Source organism: Cebus imitator, unplaced genomic scaffold, assembly GCF_001604975.1.
Source record: "Cebus imitator isolate Cc_AM_T3 unplaced genomic scaffold, Cebus_imitator-1.0 Scaffold112, whole genome shotgun sequence".
In the NCBI taxonomy this organism is placed as follows: domain Eukaryota; kingdom Metazoa; phylum Chordata; class Mammalia; order Primates; family Cebidae; genus Cebus; species Cebus imitator.
Window position 1 is genome coordinate 1,620,077 of NW_016107427.1, and position 20,012 is coordinate 1,640,088.

The 20,012-nt window shown below is 43.2% G+C and overlaps 1 protein-coding gene across 7 annotated transcripts in view; it reads right to left on the reverse strand.

Moving 5' to 3' along the window:
• Positions 1-1,357: 1,357 nt before the first annotated feature.
• Positions 1,358-20,012, reverse strand: part of ADARB1 (adenosine deaminase RNA specific B1) — a 150,309-nt gene continuing 131,654 nt past the window's right edge. For 5 of the 7 annotated variants that reach the window (XM_017538539.2, XM_017538537.2, XM_017538534.2 and 2 more), the window contains 2 exons: positions 6,638-6,816; positions 1,358-5,649 (listed from right to left, as the gene is read on the reverse strand). In XM_017538539.2, coding sequence (XP_017394028.1) covers positions 5,470-5,649; positions 6,638-6,816 — 359 coding nt within the window. In that variant the 3' untranslated portion in view covers positions 1,358-5,469. The remainder of the gene's footprint in view (positions 5,650-6,637; positions 6,817-20,012) is intronic. The other 2 variants (XM_017538536.2, XM_037742014.1) reach the window with 1 other exon arrangement.

The following is a 20,012-nucleotide window of genomic DNA, read 5'->3' on the forward strand; positions in this document are numbered from 1 at the left end:
GCTGGGATTACAGGCATGAGCCACAGCACCCAGCGCTCACCTGCTTTTTCTTTCTTCCCAGGCACATTCCCTGACACTGGCATCTGGTGTGTTTAATTTCATTTGCTTTCCTCCAGAACAGCAGCTATTTGGGGGACTCAGTCTCCGTTGTGTTCACCAACCTGTTCCAAGCAGCTGGAACAGTGCAGTCTGGGTTGGCCTTCATGACATGTGGACTGAGTAAACGCTCAAGAACCTCAATGCTTACAGTCATGCTCCAGGAGATTCATGAGACTATACAGTCTTGTAAAAAGCAAAACTTTCCTCTTCCTTGGTAAAATTCAGGACATTTCCCCAATTCCATGACAGAATACTGAGTCCGAATATTCCATCCAGTGTAGCACCTGAGGCAGCTCCCGGAGAATTGCTATCCTAAGGATTCACTTGTCAGTGAGAGGGTTCCCTCCATTCTTTTCTCTGAAGCTTGTTTTTGCTGCAACGTATTTTAACATTTTTATTGTGGGAAAAATGAAATAGTTTCAAAATTGATGCAAATGAGAAAACCAAGTTGTCTGTAATAGTGCTGTTTTTTATTTGTATGGTGCTTTCGACTTTTCAAAATATTTTCCTAGATTTTTCATTTAACTGTAGAAACATTAAATGGATATACTTTTAAAAAAGGAACACAAAGTCAAAACCACCCCAAATCCCATGTCCACAGACTACAGCCAGACTCCCTCCTGAGCCAGCCTGACCCGCCTCTGCCTGTACAGTACAGTACATGAAGCATATATACACTGCATTACAGCCATGACACAGCAATGCTGCTTTGCTGCCAACTTTCCACTTCATTGTGACTGTCCTTCCAGTGCTGTAATGAGAAACGGCATAGTTCCACGGGGCACTTAGCACCTGCTTTTTCCACTGCACCTCAGCACCCCTGTGTCACTGTTGCCTCTTATTGAGTACATAGATTCTTCCTGTGTTCTATCCACAAGTAAGGTGAGGGTAACGAGTAATGTGGGTGTGTATCATCATTTTGCATGCAGGGTGAGAGCGGGGCAGTTGCATACTTTTCCTCTACACCACCTTATATACAGGAGAGGTGCCAACATGCTCTATACCACCATATCTATGGGATAGGCGCCAACATGCTCTCCAGGAAGATGGTGAATTCAAGAATCTAATGGGGGGTGGGGAGGGGACTGAGGAGAGACTGTCCCAAGTTGGGGAAATCAGGTGAAGTCGGACCTGCAGCTCTCGGGGGGCACATAGACACCTTTCAGGTTATGCACGTGAGCATCCATCCCCGGGTCTGCTAGTGGAGTCAAGGGCAGAAATAATTTGAAAGGAAAAGAAAATCTCAGCAACAAAAGAGTAGTGAAACATTTTCTTTTTTATTGACTCAAATCCTTTGTCTGTATTTGACAGCGTCTCATGCTCAGTTCCGGCTGGTCTCAGTGCGAGAGGAAGCTCATGCAGTTGTAATGTGTGGTGTATACACAAATATACATACAGAGAACACTGAGGATTGCATCTTAGCAACAAGTTTCTTGGCCGAATTACATTCATAGAAAGTGTCCAGATTCTAAAATCAAATTAAAAGCATGTAACCTAAAGCCTGAAAAAGCAAACAGCTTTAGGGGCTTACTCCATGAACGTCCATAGACTGTGCTTTTCACGGCTCCATTCATGTTTAATGGCCCATCAGTTCCTCACACACCATCAGCTTATGCTGTGGCCAAAGTAAGTGTTCTTGGGGCTTGGTACTTCTCCCTTCAAACAGTAAACAAGAAAGTGCAGACGGTGCTGCCAGAGACAGGAGACTTTTCACAAGAGACTGAAAAAGCCAACACACCCTTACAACTAAAGGTTATGGTCAAGTCAGACCTGCCAGCCACCTCCACCGGTCCCTGGCACCCGGCGGGTCAGAGGCTTCTCTAATTCTATTCCCCGGCATCAAGTGAACACCAGAACTCACATGGAAGGCACTGAGTGACCCACCGGCCTTGGGCCTGGGTACACCCACTCCTCACCCAGGGAGATTGTCACACAACATGTTAAGGGGCAGGGACGCTGTAAACTGGACACACACGGTACACAAACACTCCGCCCTTTCCACTTACACAGCGTGGGGTTGATAAGAAGGAATCTTTTGAGCGAGTGTGTAATTTCACAGAATCTAGAGGTGGGAAAGATGGCCAATTTTCCTTCTTTTTCTGGATAAAGTTATGCCTGGGGCAGATGACCTGCTTCTGGGGTAAAGTATTTTAGAAGGAAAAAGAGCCACTGCCATGCTCTGAGACATGGGCAGATCCAGGTGTGCTGCTAATCCCATCCTCAGATCTGCGCACAATGTGAAGATGGAGCTGTCCGCTCCTCAGTGTATTTGTGTGAGATTACAGGGAGAGACACTGTTTTCACGAAGAAAGCAGCGGTTCCACAGCCTGGAAATAAATATAGTTATTTGAAAAAAAAATCCATAGATATCCATGCCTTGTGAGACAGTGGCCAGTACATTTTAAAGTAATTGCTTCTGATTACACAAAATCCTCCAAAACAGGAAAAGATGATGAAAAGTTAAATGAAGACGCAGAATCAGAACTGCAGTTCTTTGGCATCCCTTGCTGGGAAGAGATGGGCCTGGCGTATGACCGGGTGATGAGTGCGGAGGAGGGTGGTGACATCCATCTCGACCTTTCACTCCTCATGGCACAGAACACACCACCCACCTGAGACTTTTGCAGCACTGACCTCCCAACAGCAAGACTCTGTCCCTGGCAGAGCTGTACCTGAGTGGTCCCGAGGGACAGTGTGTTTGTGTAATTAATACTTCAGGTTTAGCTAACAAAACAAAACAGAAGCCCCCTCTTTCCCTACTTGTCAAAATGTCCTCAAAATGTAAGACTTTTCTTAAAAAAATCAAGTTCCTGCTTGTACCAAATTTCCTTCTAAGTCTCTAAAGCCCACATCAAGGACATGGGATGCAAAATGACACCTCAATGGAACAGCTAGAGTCTAATGCACAATGAGTGCTCTGAAGGGAAATTAAAGTGCTAAGTTTCCTCATCTGTCTCAGGGAGGAGCCAGCATTCTGTATTTTTTTTTTTCTGACTACAGATGTGCAGTCCTAGGAGCACTGCACAGCCTCTGGTCCCCTGGCCAGGAGAGTGGCTCCTGCACATCAGCTTCCTCCCCGCAGCTGCCCTGCCCAGGCCTCCCTGAACCCAGTTGCCTTGGCTACCTTCCTCCTGCCTGGAAGGCTTGGGGTGGGACATCCTGTGCCTGCCTGTCCACCCAGGAAAGGTGCACCTTAGGGTCTCAAGGCACCTGCTCAGGCCCCACAAGGTGAGGCCCTCACTTATTTGGGGTGGTACAGGAAGCAATCATGCTCATTTTAGCTATTTCCTGACAGAAGGAAAAAGCCAGACATACTGGGTAGTTTTGTATGTAAATGGAATATATTAACAGTAAACTTTGTAACCAAAATCCACATATTTTTAAAAACTAAGTCCATCTCCCAATCCCCATTAGAAAAAAGTACAATTTATCAAGACAAGAATAAAAACACATAGACTTACATGGTGTTTTACCTAGAATGTGCAAGAGCCTGCTTGGGGGAAGGCCAGCGAAGACCCCTTTCCTTCTGCAGGTATAGAAACCCCCACACAATCTGCCTAAACAGTACCCCACTGTTGTGGAGGGGCCTGCAATGCCCACTCTGACTGGTTCAGGGAGACAACTACCCTCTTCGGTAGAGGAGAAGGCTGGTGTGGGGCAGAAGTTCGTGCCTCTGAACCTGGTCGTGTCCTCAACAACGAGCTAAGCAGCACCCCTTCCTGCCATGCTGGGATGAGATCTGTGTGGACACACGCAGACAGGGCTCCTGACATCGGGAGGCGCACATCCCACCAAAGCCGTGGCGCTTCCCTTCTCAGGTCTGAGCTCCCCGGGCCTAGGGGGAGGAGGATGCCCCTCTGCCCCTGTTCTGGTTTCCTAGGCCCATCATGGACACACAGGCGTCATCACCCTGGACTTCGCTGTGGCAAATGTATGCTGTAGGGTGGAGTCTGCACCAATCTTTGCCCATGGCCCCAGGAGACCCACCTGAGCACCCTCCAGTGCCTTAGAGCTGGGCACTGCACTGGTGGGCAGAGCATTTCTCTTGGCTCCTCTTTCATCCTGAGCGGAGGCAACAAGGCAACTGGTGCAAATCTCTGAGCTGGGTGGAGGTGGTCTACACAGGGCCCTTGCCCGCCGCACTCCTGACCTCCTGGGCTGGCTCCCTCTACCGCGGGGCCGTCCTGTGCACTGTGGGTGCTAGGCAGCCCTGAGCACCCCTGTAGGGACCGTCAGCATTTGGTCTACACTATGCCAGCAGCACCTGGTCTCACCAGCTCTCACCTGGATGCTTTTTATTTTTCAAACATGTCTTTGATAAAGCTGGAAACAATAATTTTAAAACATGCCCTCTACGGCATTTTCCAGGAATGAATATCTACTGAAATACTTCTCCTTCCATCCTGTGAAGGTCTTTGGGCAGTCACTCACATCCATTCGACTCGGAGTAAGGAAGAGGGAACTTAGGCCGTGTATTGTGCAGCAGCCCTCCTGATTCCTTCTAGTCCATAAAAGTTAAATATCGTTTAAAAAACCTGAATTAATGGCCAGCCTGGGTTACTGGCCACGTTTTATCTGTGATTACTTAGAATAAAATGCGAAAAGTTTTCCATGATCTGATCCTACAACGAGTACAGAAGCTTCTAGAGGAGGCTGAGGGCTACAGGGTCCTGGGTCATGACTCTGCAGGACACACAGTCACCACTGTGGGACCCCATGTGCGTGACAGGGCCACGCTACATCATGCTGGGAGTCTGCTCCTCGGGGAGAGACTGTTAAAACCTAGTGTGTGAAACTAGCCACGGAGGTACCTATGGAGAAAAGAGACCTAAGTTTAGACAGACGTGTGGCAATTTCCTTTAGGTTACTACTTCCTACCTCTATTTCCCACCCTCCTCCATATATAGATGCTTTTTTGCAGTTAAAATAATGTGGCCTAAAAGTGACCTGACATAATTACTTCTTATTTTATAAACCACATTCCTAGCTCTGAATAAATTATTTATTCAAGAATTTCACACAAAGTAATTTCTATTTTCCTAAACTTAAGGAAGCCCTACTCAGTAGAACTCAATTTCTAAACGTAAACTGAGATTGAAAGCAGTCACTGGACGGTTCAGAAGGGGAAATACTGTGGCAGAGAGATGCCAGGTGGCGAGACCGGGCCCCAACACACCCCTGTCCCCTCCCCACACTGTGTACTGCCCCGGGTCTGATGTGAGATGCTGGGGACAACAGTGGACACCTGGTGGTCCTGTGTCCCCTACTCCCTCCCCAAGGTATGCACCTGCCCCCAGTTCAGATGTGAGGTTCTGGAGGACGACGCTGGATGCCCACAGCCCCCTGCACCCCACATCACGTCTGCCCAGGTCAGGGCGTGAGTGAGAACTGGTCCTGCTCAGTGGGCTTCTCCACCCAGGCCCCCAGCCCCGCCTTGATGAAGGCGGTGAACAGACGTGCCTTGGCAGCCTGGTACTCCTTTGCCGCCAGCTTGGACTCATGGTACATGTTGGGCTTGGTAATCTTGGAGCGTAGTAAGTGGGAGGGAACCTGTGAAGGGATAAAAAACAAATTCAACTGTGGAAGCAGTAAATGATGAAAATAACACCTAAGATGCCAGAAAAATGGCCTTTCGAACTGCATTGGCTTCTCAGGGGAAAGCAGCCCAGAGGAAGGCGCTTTCTGCCAAGGGAATGGCTTTACACACAACAAGGCGCGGCGTCTCCTAAGGGCTGAGTTATCATCACCAAGTTCCAGTCTCGCTGGTCAAACAGGCAGCTACAGACTCCCGACTTCCGAAGATGTGCTTCTGGAAACCACCAACAGTCGATTCAAGTTTCACTTTTAACTATGAGAAGCACCACTGATGTTATGTGTGTCTTATCACCCTGCTGATCTCAGAGGCCTTCCCTGCTGACTCCTTTCTGTGTGGACCTTGGACTTGCAGCAGCTGGCCCAGGTGCTGCCCCTGTGTGAACAGGACCCTCCTGGGCACTGTCACTTCCGGCTGTACCCCCCATGCCAGTGCACAATGCTGGTCTCAGAATAAACAGATGCTACCTACTTGATTGAAGAATAAATAAAAACTAGTAATATCCTGATTTACTATATAAGGTTTTATCGTGGGGAAAAAGGGGCTCCATAGCTAATTCAAAACTCTCATGGAGGGTTGTCAGAATCCAATCAATTTTTGTGTTGCTGAGGAGGGGACAGCAGGGTGAGTGGCCCTCCGTTTTGCACAATGACTTTCAATATCTGAGAGTAAGAGACATTTCCACCATGCACAGTGGTCTGGCAGGGAGTCTGACCCTGCAGCAGGGAGGAAAGAGCTGCCTTTGAGACGGCATTAAGGTTGGAGGAACGCTGCCACACTTCTAAGCTAAAACAAGCTGAAGGAATAAAAGGTTTCCCAATGATGGTTTTAGGAAGCTGTGCATGATGGCATGACGATGAAACAGTTTAAGGAACAGTAGGTGTGAGGACAGACAAGCTATTGGGGAGGTGGAGCCGGCGCATCGCGGTGAGGGCACCTCAGTACCTTGCCGTGCACACGCATCCAGCGACAGTACAACGCGTGCTTACACAGGCGGGACGCGCGGCCCAGCTCATCCTTCCCTGTCGTGGCGTTGATGACCTCAATAGCGGAGTCGCCTACCGTCCAGTTCACGCTGAAGTTGGGGGCCTTCCCTGGCTGCCGTGCTTCTGCATTGCTGATGCCTGAAACGGAAGACACAGGAAGGTAGTGTGAAGCCCGCATTCACTCCAGGGAAGGAGCAGCCAGGTGCAGCACACTCTGCTCAGACGTGGCCACAGACATGCGTGGTGGGGAATTCTGCCTGCCGAGGAATGTACGTAGACTTGAGTGTGCATCTGCCGTGGCCGTGCCTCACACCCTTCCACTGCCACCAGAACAGGAGTAGTGCTGAGAAAGCAGAACTGACCCATGGGTACGCACTTGTCTGGCAGGGCAGGTGGGCAGAAGGTTGACAGAAACCTGAAATGATGAGACGTCCTGCCAAGTGTGTTTTTGCTGACTCTGGTGCTGATGGTGCTAAGAACCCTAGCAGCCTGAGGGTGGATGGGTGGGAGTCACTTCTGCAACTAACGCAGGGTCCAATGAGGCTGAGCAGGTGGGGCTGCTCCCTACAGGGTCGCACCCATGTCTGGTGCTCCTGCCCTGCACATGCTCCCTGCCATGAGAGGCCAGGCATGTTCAGGTCACGTGGCTTTGCATGTGTGACACCCATGATGCAACAGGAAACTCCAATTGTTAACAAGTGTCTTGAAATGGTTCACAAGAGCCTTGAAAAAACAGAAAATGTGTACAATGAAAAAACTTCATGGATTTCAAAACTGTTTTGAAATAAACTTGTACTAACTTGCTGAAAGATGCCTGAACAGGATCTAGTTTGAGGCATAAGAAGATCAAGACGTCTGTTTGAAAAGAGCTCCTATCAGAGCTACATGACTTCTGCTAAAATTGAAGCAAGAACAAACATCAAACACGAGATAAAAATAGCTTTACCAAGCATTTTCAATCCTGAAGAAAATGCACACTTAAGAAAAAAAGGCTACCAAGAGGCAGATGGAGTCCAGTTAAAGCACAGGCCATGGCAACATTTTTGGGATATTCAAGGCATTTTGCTTGTTGAGTTCACTTGGAGGGCCAAGGAATGATAACATCTACTTATTATGAGAGTGTTTTGAGAAAGGCAGCCTAGCTTTAGTAGAAAAACCCCTGGGGAAGCTTCACCAGCATCCTTGGCCATGACAAAGCTCCTACTCACTCCTCTCATCAAAAAGGCCAACTTTGTGAGGGTTTTGATGGAAAATCATGAGGCATCCACCTGACGGTGGGTGCAAATCCACCTCATTTGGCTCCTTCTGCCTTCTTTTTGTTTCTTAATCTCAAATATTCTTTAAAGGGCACCATTTTTCTTCAGCTAATAATGTAAAAAGGCTGGCATTGACATGGTTAAATTCCCGACGTTCAGTTCTTCAGGGACAATCTAAATGGCTGGGATCAGCGCTTACAAAAATGTCTTGAATTTGATGTGCTTATGTTGAGAAATAAAGTTTATATCTTTTAAAAAAAATTTTTATCTTTTAACTTTATGAACTTTGGGAAATATCCTTGTATTTGTTTCCTTACTGTATTTAAACTGTCTCATCTTAACTAATCGCAGGCTAATTTTGCTGAGTTGAAAGTTTTTAAAGAAACACGGATAACTGGGAATCGAATACATGTATCTCCACTCATATACTGAGCTTGATAATTCATATCACATGGATGTTATAGGCCACCAAAATCAAAACTGATTTAGGATATGACTCTTTAGAACATGCTTAGAAGATGAGCGGACTCATATTCTGAAGCCAGACACTGAGTCATCAAGCCCACTGGCCATGACAGCACTTGGCACTCTCAGATGACTGAGCACAACTCCCTTCATGCCCTGTGGAGGCCACCTCCACCCCTGTCACCATGCTCATTTGCTTTCAATGACCATTCACCCTTCCCTTTGAGAGATATTAAAACCCAGATGACAATTTACTGCCAGAACAGTTTACTGTTCAAAGTAAGGAACCCAGGCAGGGTGTAGTAGATCCCATTAATTGAGAGTCAAGGGAAAGCAAGTCAGTCAGATTTCATAAGACAGAGTATCAGAAGCAAGAGAAATGAAGAGAGAGAGAGTGAACCCTGGAGATATGCAGAGGTTGGACTTGAATATCCTGTGGAGCACTGATCAGAGGGTGCATATTACTCAAGGCTGGGAAGAGAATCAGAGGGAAAAGTGCCTGACATTCACATGTAGAAGATACAGACAAAAAGATATAAAAAGACCTAAGCCAAACTTCTGGAGATGAAAACTGCAGTGTATTAGATAAAGAATACACTTGATGGGATTGAACCACAGAATAGAAACCACAGAAGAAAAGATTGGTGAACTTAAAGACATAGTTACAGAAACTATCAAAAATGAAACACAAAGAGAGAAAAGAGACTGAAAGAATAAAAGAACAGAAAATCAGTGATGTGGGGCAGGTTTAAGTAGACTGAAATATGTATACTTGGATTTCATGAAGGTAAGGAGAGAGAAGGGGGAAGAGAAAATATATCTAAAGAAAGATGAATAAAAACTTTCCAAATTTTATGAAACCAACAAACCCATGGATTAAAGAATTTCAGTAAATCCCAAGCACAAGAAACATGAATAAAACTATACCAAAACACAACAGAACAAATTGTTTAACACCAGTATTAAAGGAAAATCTTAAGCAAACCGAGAGGAAAAAAACACACAGAGAAATAAAGACAACACATTTCTCACTGGAAACAATTCAAACAAGAAGTCAGGGAAGCAATGTTTTTAATGCACTTAAAGGAGAAAACAAACCCTGCCATTCCCGCAGAAATATATTCACACAGCAAAATATACTTCAAAATGAAAGCAAAATACTTTACCAGATGTACCAAAGCTGAAATAATTCATCATCAGAAGACTTGTGAAACAGGGAATATAAAAAAGGAAGTCCTCCAGCCAGAAGAAAAAATGATACCAAAATGGAAATCTAGATCTATACAAAGGAATGAAGAGCCCTGGAAATGATAGCTACATGGATAAATACACAAGAGTTTTTTTCTTATTATTTAAATTCCTTTAAAAGATAATTATTAAAACAAAAATAATTATGTAATGTGGATTTTTTAAAAATATATGCAAAAGTGTCTGAAAACAATACCACAAAGGTTGGGAGTGAAAAAATGAGAGTAACCTGTTGTAAGGTTCTCTTACTATATGTGAAGTAGTATAATATCACTTGAAGGTAGATTGTGGTAAGTTAAGAATGCATACTGTAAACCCTAAAACAACCAGTAAATTAACAAAAGTTACAGCTCAAAAGTTAGGAAGGAGTCAGCATGGAATAATCAAACACACCCAATTAAGGCAAAAGCAGTAAGAAGATGAGGAAAAAGTGAACAAAGAACATATGAAACACGTAGAAAATAAGTAGCAAGATGAGATTCAAACCTAATAATATCAATAATCACAATAAATGTAAATGGTCTAAGTACCTCAGTGAAAAGCCAGAGACTGTCCATGGTGGGAGAGGGGAGCAAGATCCAAACATGCTGCCTATAAGAAATATACTTTTAATATAAAGTAGTTTAATATAAAGGGACAGAAATATACTGTGCTAACACTAATCAAAAGAAAGCTGAAGAGATTATATTAATCCCAAAGCAAATTTCAAAACAAACATGATTACCAGAAATAAAGAGGGTCATTTTATAATGATAAAGGAGGTCAGTTTATTAAAAGAAACCAACAGTCCCTAAATTTTTATGCATCTAATCACAGAGCTACAAATACAGGAAGTAAAAACTCTAAAAAAGGGGAAGAAATAGACAATGTACAATTATAACCAAGAGATTTTCAATCTTGTCTCTCAATAACTGATTGATCAAGTAGAAGTTCAATAAAAATATAAAAGAAAATAAATAATATAATCAAACAACTTGGCCTAATTAACATTTATGGGTCACTCTACCCCAAAGTGGCAGATTTACATTCTCAAGTTTTGTGAAACACATACAAAGACAGATCATATTCTAGTCCATAAAACCAAGTCTAAACAAATTTAAAAGGACTGAAGTCATTAAATGAAACTCAAAACCAACAACAGAAAGATCTCTGTAAAATTTCTAGTATTTTAAAACTAAATAGCAGACTTTTAAGTAACCCAAGGAACAAAGTACTTTAATATCATTGAAAATAAAAATACAACATATAATTTTTCAATGCTACAAAAGCAGTAAAAAGGGTCTTAAAACAATGATCTCAGCTAGCCCCTTAAAAACTACAAAAAGATGGGCAATTGAAATACCAGGTAAGCAGAAAAAAGGAAACAATTAAAATCAGAGTAAAAATTATTGAAATATAAAACAAAAGACAAAAATCACTGAACCTAAAAGTTGGCACTTAGAGATGAACAGAATTGATAAACTTCTAGCTAGACTGATCAGAAAAAACAAGAGAGGACACAAATCATCAATATATGGGATAAGATGATATCATTAGGGATACCACAGATATTAAAAGGAATAATCTGAACACTTATGCCAATACATGAGACAAATTAGATGAAATGAACAAAGTCCCTGAAAGACAAATTACTGAAGCTCACTCAAGAAAAAAGAAAAAAAAAAAACAGATAATATGAACAGTCCTAAATCTATTATAGAAAAATAATTTGTAGTTAGATATTTTCTCACAAAGCAAACTTCAGACCCAATGGCTTCACTGGTGAATTCAACCATACATTTAATGAAATAATACCAAATCCAAACAAACTCTTCCAGAAAACTGAAGAGAAAAAAAATGCATCTCAACTCATTTTATGCCTGACAAAGACATTAAACTAAAATTATAGACCAATATCCCTATAGACAAGTATACTATAAATGCAAAAATTCTAAAGAAAATTTTAGCAAATTGAATCCAACAATATATAAAAAGAATAATACATAATAGCCATATAAAGTTTATCCCAGGATGCAAGGTTGGTTTAATTGCTTTTTTTTTTTTTTAATGTCACCATTAGCAGACTGAAAAATGAGCCAAATGCTTATCTCATTTTTTGTTGCTGTTGTTTCAGATGGGGTCTCACTACATTGCCCAGGAAGGCCTCAAACTCCTGGGCTCAAGTGTTCCTCCTGCCTTAGCTCCCAAGTAGCTGGGACTGAAGTCCCACATCACTGCGCTGAAAAGTCATCTAAGAGCAGAAAAAAAAGCAACTGACAAAATCCAACATACATTCTTGATTAAAAACCCTTAGTAAGCTAGAAATAAAAAATTCCTTAAGCTGATAAAGACATCTGTAAAAAAAAACCTACAGGAGTCAGACATGGTGGATCATTCTTAGTCCCAGCGCTTTGGGAGGCTGAGGCAGGTCCCTATCTGTAGCTATCCCTCAATTTCCACTGTTACTTTTGTTTTATCTGATATTACATTAGATAGCCCTGGCAACGGTACATCTGTTTTATTGTTCTTTGAAGTCAATGCCTCTTAGTTTTACTACTTTTTTTTTTTTTTTTAGACATACTCTCGCTCTGTTGTCCATGGTTGAGTGCAATGGCACAATCTCGGCTCACTGCAACCTCTATCTCCTGGGTTCAAGTGACTGCCCTGCCTCAGTCTCCTGAGTAGCTGGGATTACAGGTGTGCACCACCATGTCTGGCTAATTTTTTAAAGTATTTTTAGTAGAGATGGGGTTTTACTATATTGGCCAGGCTAGTCTTGAACTCCTGAGCTCAGGTGATCCACCTGCATCAGCCTCCCAAAGTGCTAGGATTACAGGTATGACCCATGATGCCTGGCCAGTTTTACTAATTTTAATCTTTTTTCTTCTTTCCTATATAATTTATTTTCTTCTTCCTTCCCTCTCTCTCACTTCTATTTCCTTCATTCTTCCTATATTCCTCTTTAGCTTTATTGCTGCTTTCCCTCCCAATTTTGGAAAACGAAGGCTTAGTTCATTTATTCGTTCCCATTCATTCAAGGCCATCATCTCCTAAGTTTAAGTGGGGCTCCAATTCACCCTTTTTGATATGTGTATTCTAAATAGTCAGTAGTTTAAGTTCTGGTTTCTTATCTGATCTAATAATTATATGAGTTTTTGCCTTTTTATTTTAAATTTTTAATTTTTGTAAGTTCATAGTAGATCTACAGAATCATGAGAAACATGAAAGATTTAAAAAGGCATACGAAATATAATTAAAAGTGACAGACTGTGCAGGAGAAACAGTGCTGATACCACCACCATGCCTGTGCTCCTCAGTACACCACTCCAAGCGCAAACTTATACCAGAGTCTCTTTGTTCTGTTTCTCAAGAATTGTTCAAAATCATGCCTTAGTTTTGTTTGCTTCATGTCTGAACCACTCCTTTCATAAATAGCTTTTTTATGTTCCCTGGAGTTTCCACTCTTCTTTACCTTTTTTTTCTGGTCCACAAAAGAAGTATTTGCTTTTACCCTACCATTCAGAGCATTCAGCTTCTCAGTTAGGCTATTCATTAAAAATAAATTCATCTTCTAAAAATATTCCTTTTAGCATTGTCTAATATGACTCTCCCTTTTAATTTGGAACAGTCACTTTTCAGGCTTGCTGCTGAGTTATCCTTTTCAATTATACTCTGGATTTATATGGTATTCTTCCTTAAATACAAGTTTTCTCTTTCTTAGATGTCTTCTTCATTTTGCTAGAGTATCCTCAAGTCATTGTGTTTCCTCCAAAAGCATATGTCTTCTGAATCCTTAACTATCTAAAAATTACCACTTTGTCTCAATGCTTGATTAACATTTGGTTACGTAGGAAATTCTCCAATAAAAATATTTTCTTTAGAACCAGAAGGTCATCTCATAACTCCATTCTAACTTCTGGTGTCCTGATAAGGGTTATATAAATCTGAAACGTACTGCAGGTAACTGAGAAGCTTTTAAGATCTTCCCTTTGCTTTGGTCTTCTGAAACTGCACAGGGATGTGCTGGGCATGGACTTTTCTCATTAATCCTGCTCAGTACTCAGTGCATCCACTTAATTCCAGTACTTGTGTTTTCCCTCTGTACTGAGAAATTTTCTTCGGCTATTTCCTCCTCCCTACTTCCTATTTTAAAAATGTGACTAAATAGACATTGGGCCTTCTGAATAACTTTTCATATCTCTTAAGGCTTTCTCATAATTCTGCCTTTCTGTTCCATGTTATGAGATTTATTTGACTTCACCTTCCCCTACCCTCATCAGAGCAAAAGCTCCATGAGGAAGGGATTTTGTTTGCCCTGTTCACTGCAAAATCCCAACACCCAAAATCATGCCCACAGCACACTAAAAAAAATTAGTTGAATATTTTCTATAACTTCAGCACTTACTAAATAACATACAAATAAGCGTTATCTTTTCTTATTTCTCTCTGTTTTCTAAATTGTTTCTACTTTCTCTGTTGTCCTATTTCTCACCTAGATCCTTCTCTTTTGTCCTATTTTGCTCATAAGTTTGATAATCCATGTAAAATTTTTGTAAGTAAAAATTATTCAATACTAGTAACTGGCACGGTTTCTTCTGCTTGTTTCTTTGATGTGCATTCAACTCTGGGGAAGGCCTGAAGGAAAACAATCAGCCAAGACCATGTGCTCGTCCCAAAAACCCAGATCTCTGGCATCATCCTTCCGTGGTGGTCAGGTGTGCCCTAACCACACACAGGGTTGGGCTAGCCTCCTCAGAGGCACTGGTAGGAGCCTCATGTCTTCCTGAGGTCACTGTTCCTGCACTGACCGAGTGCTGCTGGGATAGTTTTTACCATATGCTCAGGTTTCTCCTGTGGCACAGTTTTGCCAGTGGAACTGAGGTCTTTGGTGGCTGTCCAGCACACCTGCCCTACCTCTAGCACCTGCTGCATGTTCTGAGTTCCTGCAGGTCCCTGAGCTGTCAGTCTGTAGAGGCAGCAGCCCCAGGAGCATGTTCAAGGCCATATCCTTCAAGCAGACAGAATCAGGAAGGATTTCTTTTGGCGGGGGATGGCTAGAGGAGTTGGTGTCCACTTAAACTGTTGGGGAATCTCTGACCATAATGGAATTGAATCTTTCATAAACAAATGGATAATGCTTATATTATCTTCCTTTGCAATTCCATTTCTTCTCATCAAAATAAAGGATTACTGTTGAATGATACTTAAACCTTAGAATTACAGTATTTTTCACTAAAACTCAATGATTAATTAACGAAAAGTGTCAAGACCCTAACAGTACAAAATATTTTTTATATTTTAAGTTAAATCAAGTCCCATCTTGGAACAAAAATGGAGGAAATAAGGCAAAAAGAAAATAGCTGGAGCTTCCAATACTAACCATATGCTTTTTCTGGGGCAGAAAGCCCCTAACTAGTCATGAGCACATACTTCTATGAGTCCCTGAGGCCAGTGCAGTGTGGGGGCTGACACCATGGAGATGCTTATCTTTCTGGGCTGCAAAGAGGGAACTAGGGTAATGAGTTAATCCCAGGCCATGGTGCAGAAACCAATAAAAGCAAGAACAACTTGGCTGGTAATGAGAATCCCTCTGTTGCTGTAAATTAAGTGTGCTGAATCAGAACTTTTAAAGCAAAAATACAAAGAAACTGTGAATTGGCCTAATAACTGCTACAATTAAAAAACTCAGAAGAGCTGGCATTGATGTTTTTTCTTATTTCTACCCTAAAGATATTTTCTAATAGGTTCCTCATATAGTAGGGTAATCAAAAGTGGATGATATACATAACGATTAACAATAGATATTTTACGGTTATTATGGGTTCATGTTATAGAAACTATTAGACATTTATTAGTGGGTCAAGGAAAATATGTACTTGCAATCTCAACTGAAAGTGGCCTTTATATTGCAAATAAGAAATAGTCAAGACCTGGGCATGAGTTAAAGCATAAGGAAAACTGTGCACAGCACCTCCCAGTGAGGATGATGCAGGCCACCCAACATAGGAGGGAGCCTCTGAGCCCCTCTGGGTCCAAAACCAACCTGCCATTTAAGCTGAGAGCAGAGTGCCTTTGAGCCTTTCACTTTGATCATCTTAAGAAGGGCAGCCCTTGAGCTGACAGAGGAATAAACGCGATCGATGAGAATGCATAAAGAGCAAGATGGCTAGGTTCTCCCGACCCTCCCAGCCAATTCCCCAGGGCTGGTCTCAGGCTTTCTCTGCCAGCTTGGTCATGCCTTGTCCCAGTTGTCCACTAACCCCAGCCAGGTGCAGAGAGCTTTACATAGGAGACCTCTGGCCAAATAATACTTCTTTCTCAAAGGAGACTTCAAGGTTTTAAAATACCAGCTGTGGAAGGAGCCCCAGACTACGGTCCTGAGTGAGGTGGGCTCATGTCCAGAAAGCCACATGGGCAGGAGGGCCTAACTGGACGTGGATGGAGGAGAGCAGCAGGTGGAGTGCAGCTGAGGGGCTCACAGTGATCCCGCTAGCTCTCCTTCTCCTGAAGCAGTTCTGGGGGAGCCACATGGCACTCTGGTGCCCTCTCTGTCCTCCACAGGAGGCAAGGCTTGGGGTGGTGAAGGGTCAGATGTGGGTTCAAGCTGTACTTGTGCTATGGACAGTGGCACATGGCCATGAGCTGCAAGCCCTGCAATGTCTGCTGGCTACAGCTGCTTCCACTTTGAAGGGTGACGACGAGCCTGGCCCACAGGACTGCGGCGCAGACTCAGCAACGGATGTAAGAATCTGGCTCCTGACTTGAGCACATGTATGCCCTGGGAAATGGCCTGAGGATGGTAGTCAGTGAAGTATAACAATTATTATTTTTAAACACCTTCAAAGGCGTCATTCATAAGGTAGGTAACTGTACTTTACCATTACAGTCATCCACACAGAGAATTTAAAACAAGCAAATTGCATTCCCAGGATCTTGAGCTTTGAAGACACTTGGAGGTCATGTGGGTTAGTCCTTCCAGCCAGATCCCCTGCCACCATGTACATAACAACCATGTCCATCCATTTCAATCTGAACACTTCCAGTCAGGGGGAGCTGAGCTCCTTTCAGGAAACTCTTCTCTAGACGGTTCCAATCACTAGAAAGTTGTTATCCCAGTATGCAAAAGGAGAAATGAAAACCCAACAGAGATGAGGAACCTCAGACGCAGCCACTGAAAACCCAACAGAGATGAGGAACCCCAGATGGAGTCATTCCTAGAAAGGAGAACTAGAGCAAGAGGGGGAACCGTGTGGTGGGTATGGTGCAGTAAACCAGGCATGAGCTCCTGGGGAGCCTGCTCCATGGGAAAAGCAGTTCACTCCTGAGATGGTGACAGAGGAGTCAGGGATTCTTTTAGAAAGCAGTGCAGTCAAAAAAGCACATCAGATGAGAGGAGAAACACTGGTCGCTGCCCTGTGAGTTCTGTTCAGCAGCACTTTCAGGGACAACAGAAAGGGCAGAGAAGATGCTTCTAGCAGAAGTGAAACAACAGAAGGAAATTCTCAGAAGTGAAGATTCAACAATCCAGATCAGAGGGTTCAGCGTAGTGAGTAGGAAAGAAACCCCAACAAGCTAGCCACACGCCTAGGCTTAATCTGCTGAGATTTCTGAATTTTAAGGAAAACAAATAAATTTAATGCTACCATACAGAAAACAAGAAAGGGGTACTTTCTAGAAAGGGAAGAAACTCAAACTGGCTCTGTGACAAAGGGTGACAATGGAGGGGTGACATGGAGGTCTTGAGGTGTCCTTAGGGAAAGGACGGAGCCCAGACACCTGCAGTTCTCAGTCTACCTGGTGTACAGAAGAGGACCAGGTAAAGTCAGGATCCAGAGCCCCAACCACACAGGCCTCTTCTCCAAAGTCAAACAAAACCAACCAACCAAGAAATCACCCTGTCACCCCAACGAAGGATGCATTCCAGCAAAGTGAAAAATAAATCTGAATGTGGAATTAAGGGCAGGGACACTGGCTACAGAAAACTGGTTAGAAGAGAAACCAGGAGCCCTTACATTTTCATAGAGACAACTGTTGATCATGTGGCTGTGTGACTTATTAAGAAAGGCTTTTAAAGAAAAAGCACAATATCGAATGAGCTTCTAAAACTCAAGATGATGTCATCAGAATCTAGGAAGATGAGGATGGGAAGAGTGTGGAATAAAAATGAGCCCAAGATTTTAGCTTTTCCCAAGTTTGGATCTTTAAAAATATTAATTAATTCCTGATGCCAACATTTTTTCAAAGTGATTTAAATATATTTGTTTTAAAAAATCGAGGTAACCACTAGTTAGAATAGAAATAAGATTTAGAACTTCAAAATCACCAGTGGGAAGAAAGGGAAAATACAATTTAATCAGTACAGTGAAACTAAAGGGGAGAAACAAAACAAAAATAAAATGCAAAGAAAAATTATAAGATGAAAAAATGATTTCGTACTTGGAGCAAAGCTTGGTGGCTGTTCTCTTGTTTACTCCTTCATCCTAAGGAGGAAACTGACATTACTGACACTTCTTTCCTACAACCCCGATGCCTGCTCTTACCTGGAAAATACATACACACACACTGTCTCTCTCACTTTCACAGTGATGTTTCTTCTCTCTCACTCCAGCCAGGGCTTCATTAAACCAGCTTTCCTTGCTCTTCCTGCCCATGGTGTTGGATGGTCTTGGGTGGACAGCAGCTCCGTTGGTGCCCGCCTTCTTCCCACCACACACCTGGGCCTGCAGCCAGTCGCCTCAGATCCCTGTGCTGTCCTCCCAGATATGCCTAAATGCAAGCTGTTCACGAGAACCCTACCCCCACCATGCAGCCTTGTTTGTTAATGTTCATGCCAATGTTCAACATGAAAACCAGCAGGATAGGATAGGGTTCAAGGACCCCAGAGCACGCTGTCTGTCGACAAGGGCCCCAGAGCCATCCCACAGGGCATTTGCCCACTCTTTCTTCTTGGGTTCTCATAGTGAGCCTTGGACAACAAACTGGGCCAGTCGAGGAGCTCACACTCAGGGGGTCGATGGATGTAAATTAGAAGCTGGAATTGTCCTGAAACTTGCAAGCGCTGGATGTGAAACTCATTCGAAAGAAGATCTCAGAAAGCCTGAGAGACCTCTGTTTCCTTGGTGCCAAGCAGGGGTACCAAGTGTGCATGCTCACAAAGGCAAACACTTCACAGCTTGGCACCAAGAAGCCTTTTTTTTGGAGACAGAGTCTCGCGCAGTTGTCCAGGCTGGAGTCAGTGGCGTGATTTTGGCTTACTGCAACCTCCACCTCCTGGGTTCAAGTAATTCTGCCTCAGCCTCCCGAGTAGCTAGGATTACAGGCACCTGCCACCAAGCCCAGCTAATTTTGTATTTTTCTTAGTAGAGATGGGGTTTCTCCATGATGTTCGGGCTGGTCTCGATCTCCTGACCTCAGGTGATCTGCCCGCCTTGGCCTCCCAAAGTGCTGGGATTATAGGTGTGAGCCACCATGCCTGGCCCTGAAGCTTTCTTAAACTAGAACTAGTGTTCAGGGTGAAATGAAAATCTAATTCTTCTCATTTTAATCCTGACGGTATTATTTTTTTTAAAAGAAATAAACACCCTATCCCTACATTTTTACTTTGATTTGCTCTAGGTTTCAGGTAAACTTGTTTTAGTAATTCTTTGTATTCATTTATGTCCATTTCTGTTCTTCCCTAAAGACACTACAATTCACTAGGCACCATCATACCTGGCTCTGTTTTTAACACAGGAATGAACTTTACAATTAAATGTGAGTGACAAGTATAACAAACACGATGTGAGGTATGATACACACAGGAGACGCACAGCAAGGGCGCCAATGTCCTGGTAGCTCCTCTGTCCAGGTCACTGGTTAAATGTAAGACTTTCCTTTCAATAAAGTTTTGAGGGCTTAGCTTTGAAAAGAATGTGACCTCCCAAATCCATTAAGACATCAACGTTGGCCCCTCTAGATTTTTGTTTGGTTCCTTCTGCCTCTGGCAACATCCACAGCATTCCTTGCTTTCAACTTCAATTCTGAAGCACAAGCATCAGCCCTCCCCGCCTACTCAATCCTCCGGCTCACCTAATTTCCTGCAACACTGTCCGGTTGACTCACAGGACTCCTGGTCTAAAGGTGTCTTCTCCAAAGCTACTTACTTTGCTGATTTGAATGCTCTTCAGGGAAACAACAACAAAAACCCATTTCCAAAATAAAGCATTTACCAAAAATGAGATATTTCAAATCGTTTGCATTTTGAAAATATACTTCGGTGCTAGGGTGACATTGTTTATTGGCCCAGCATTTGAGTAACGTTCTGCCTCCTGGAGCTTGAGTGGTGTCCTTTCATTTTCATATGACAGTGGCCCATTTGTCCAGAAGAATTGCAAGGGGCGCCTGGTC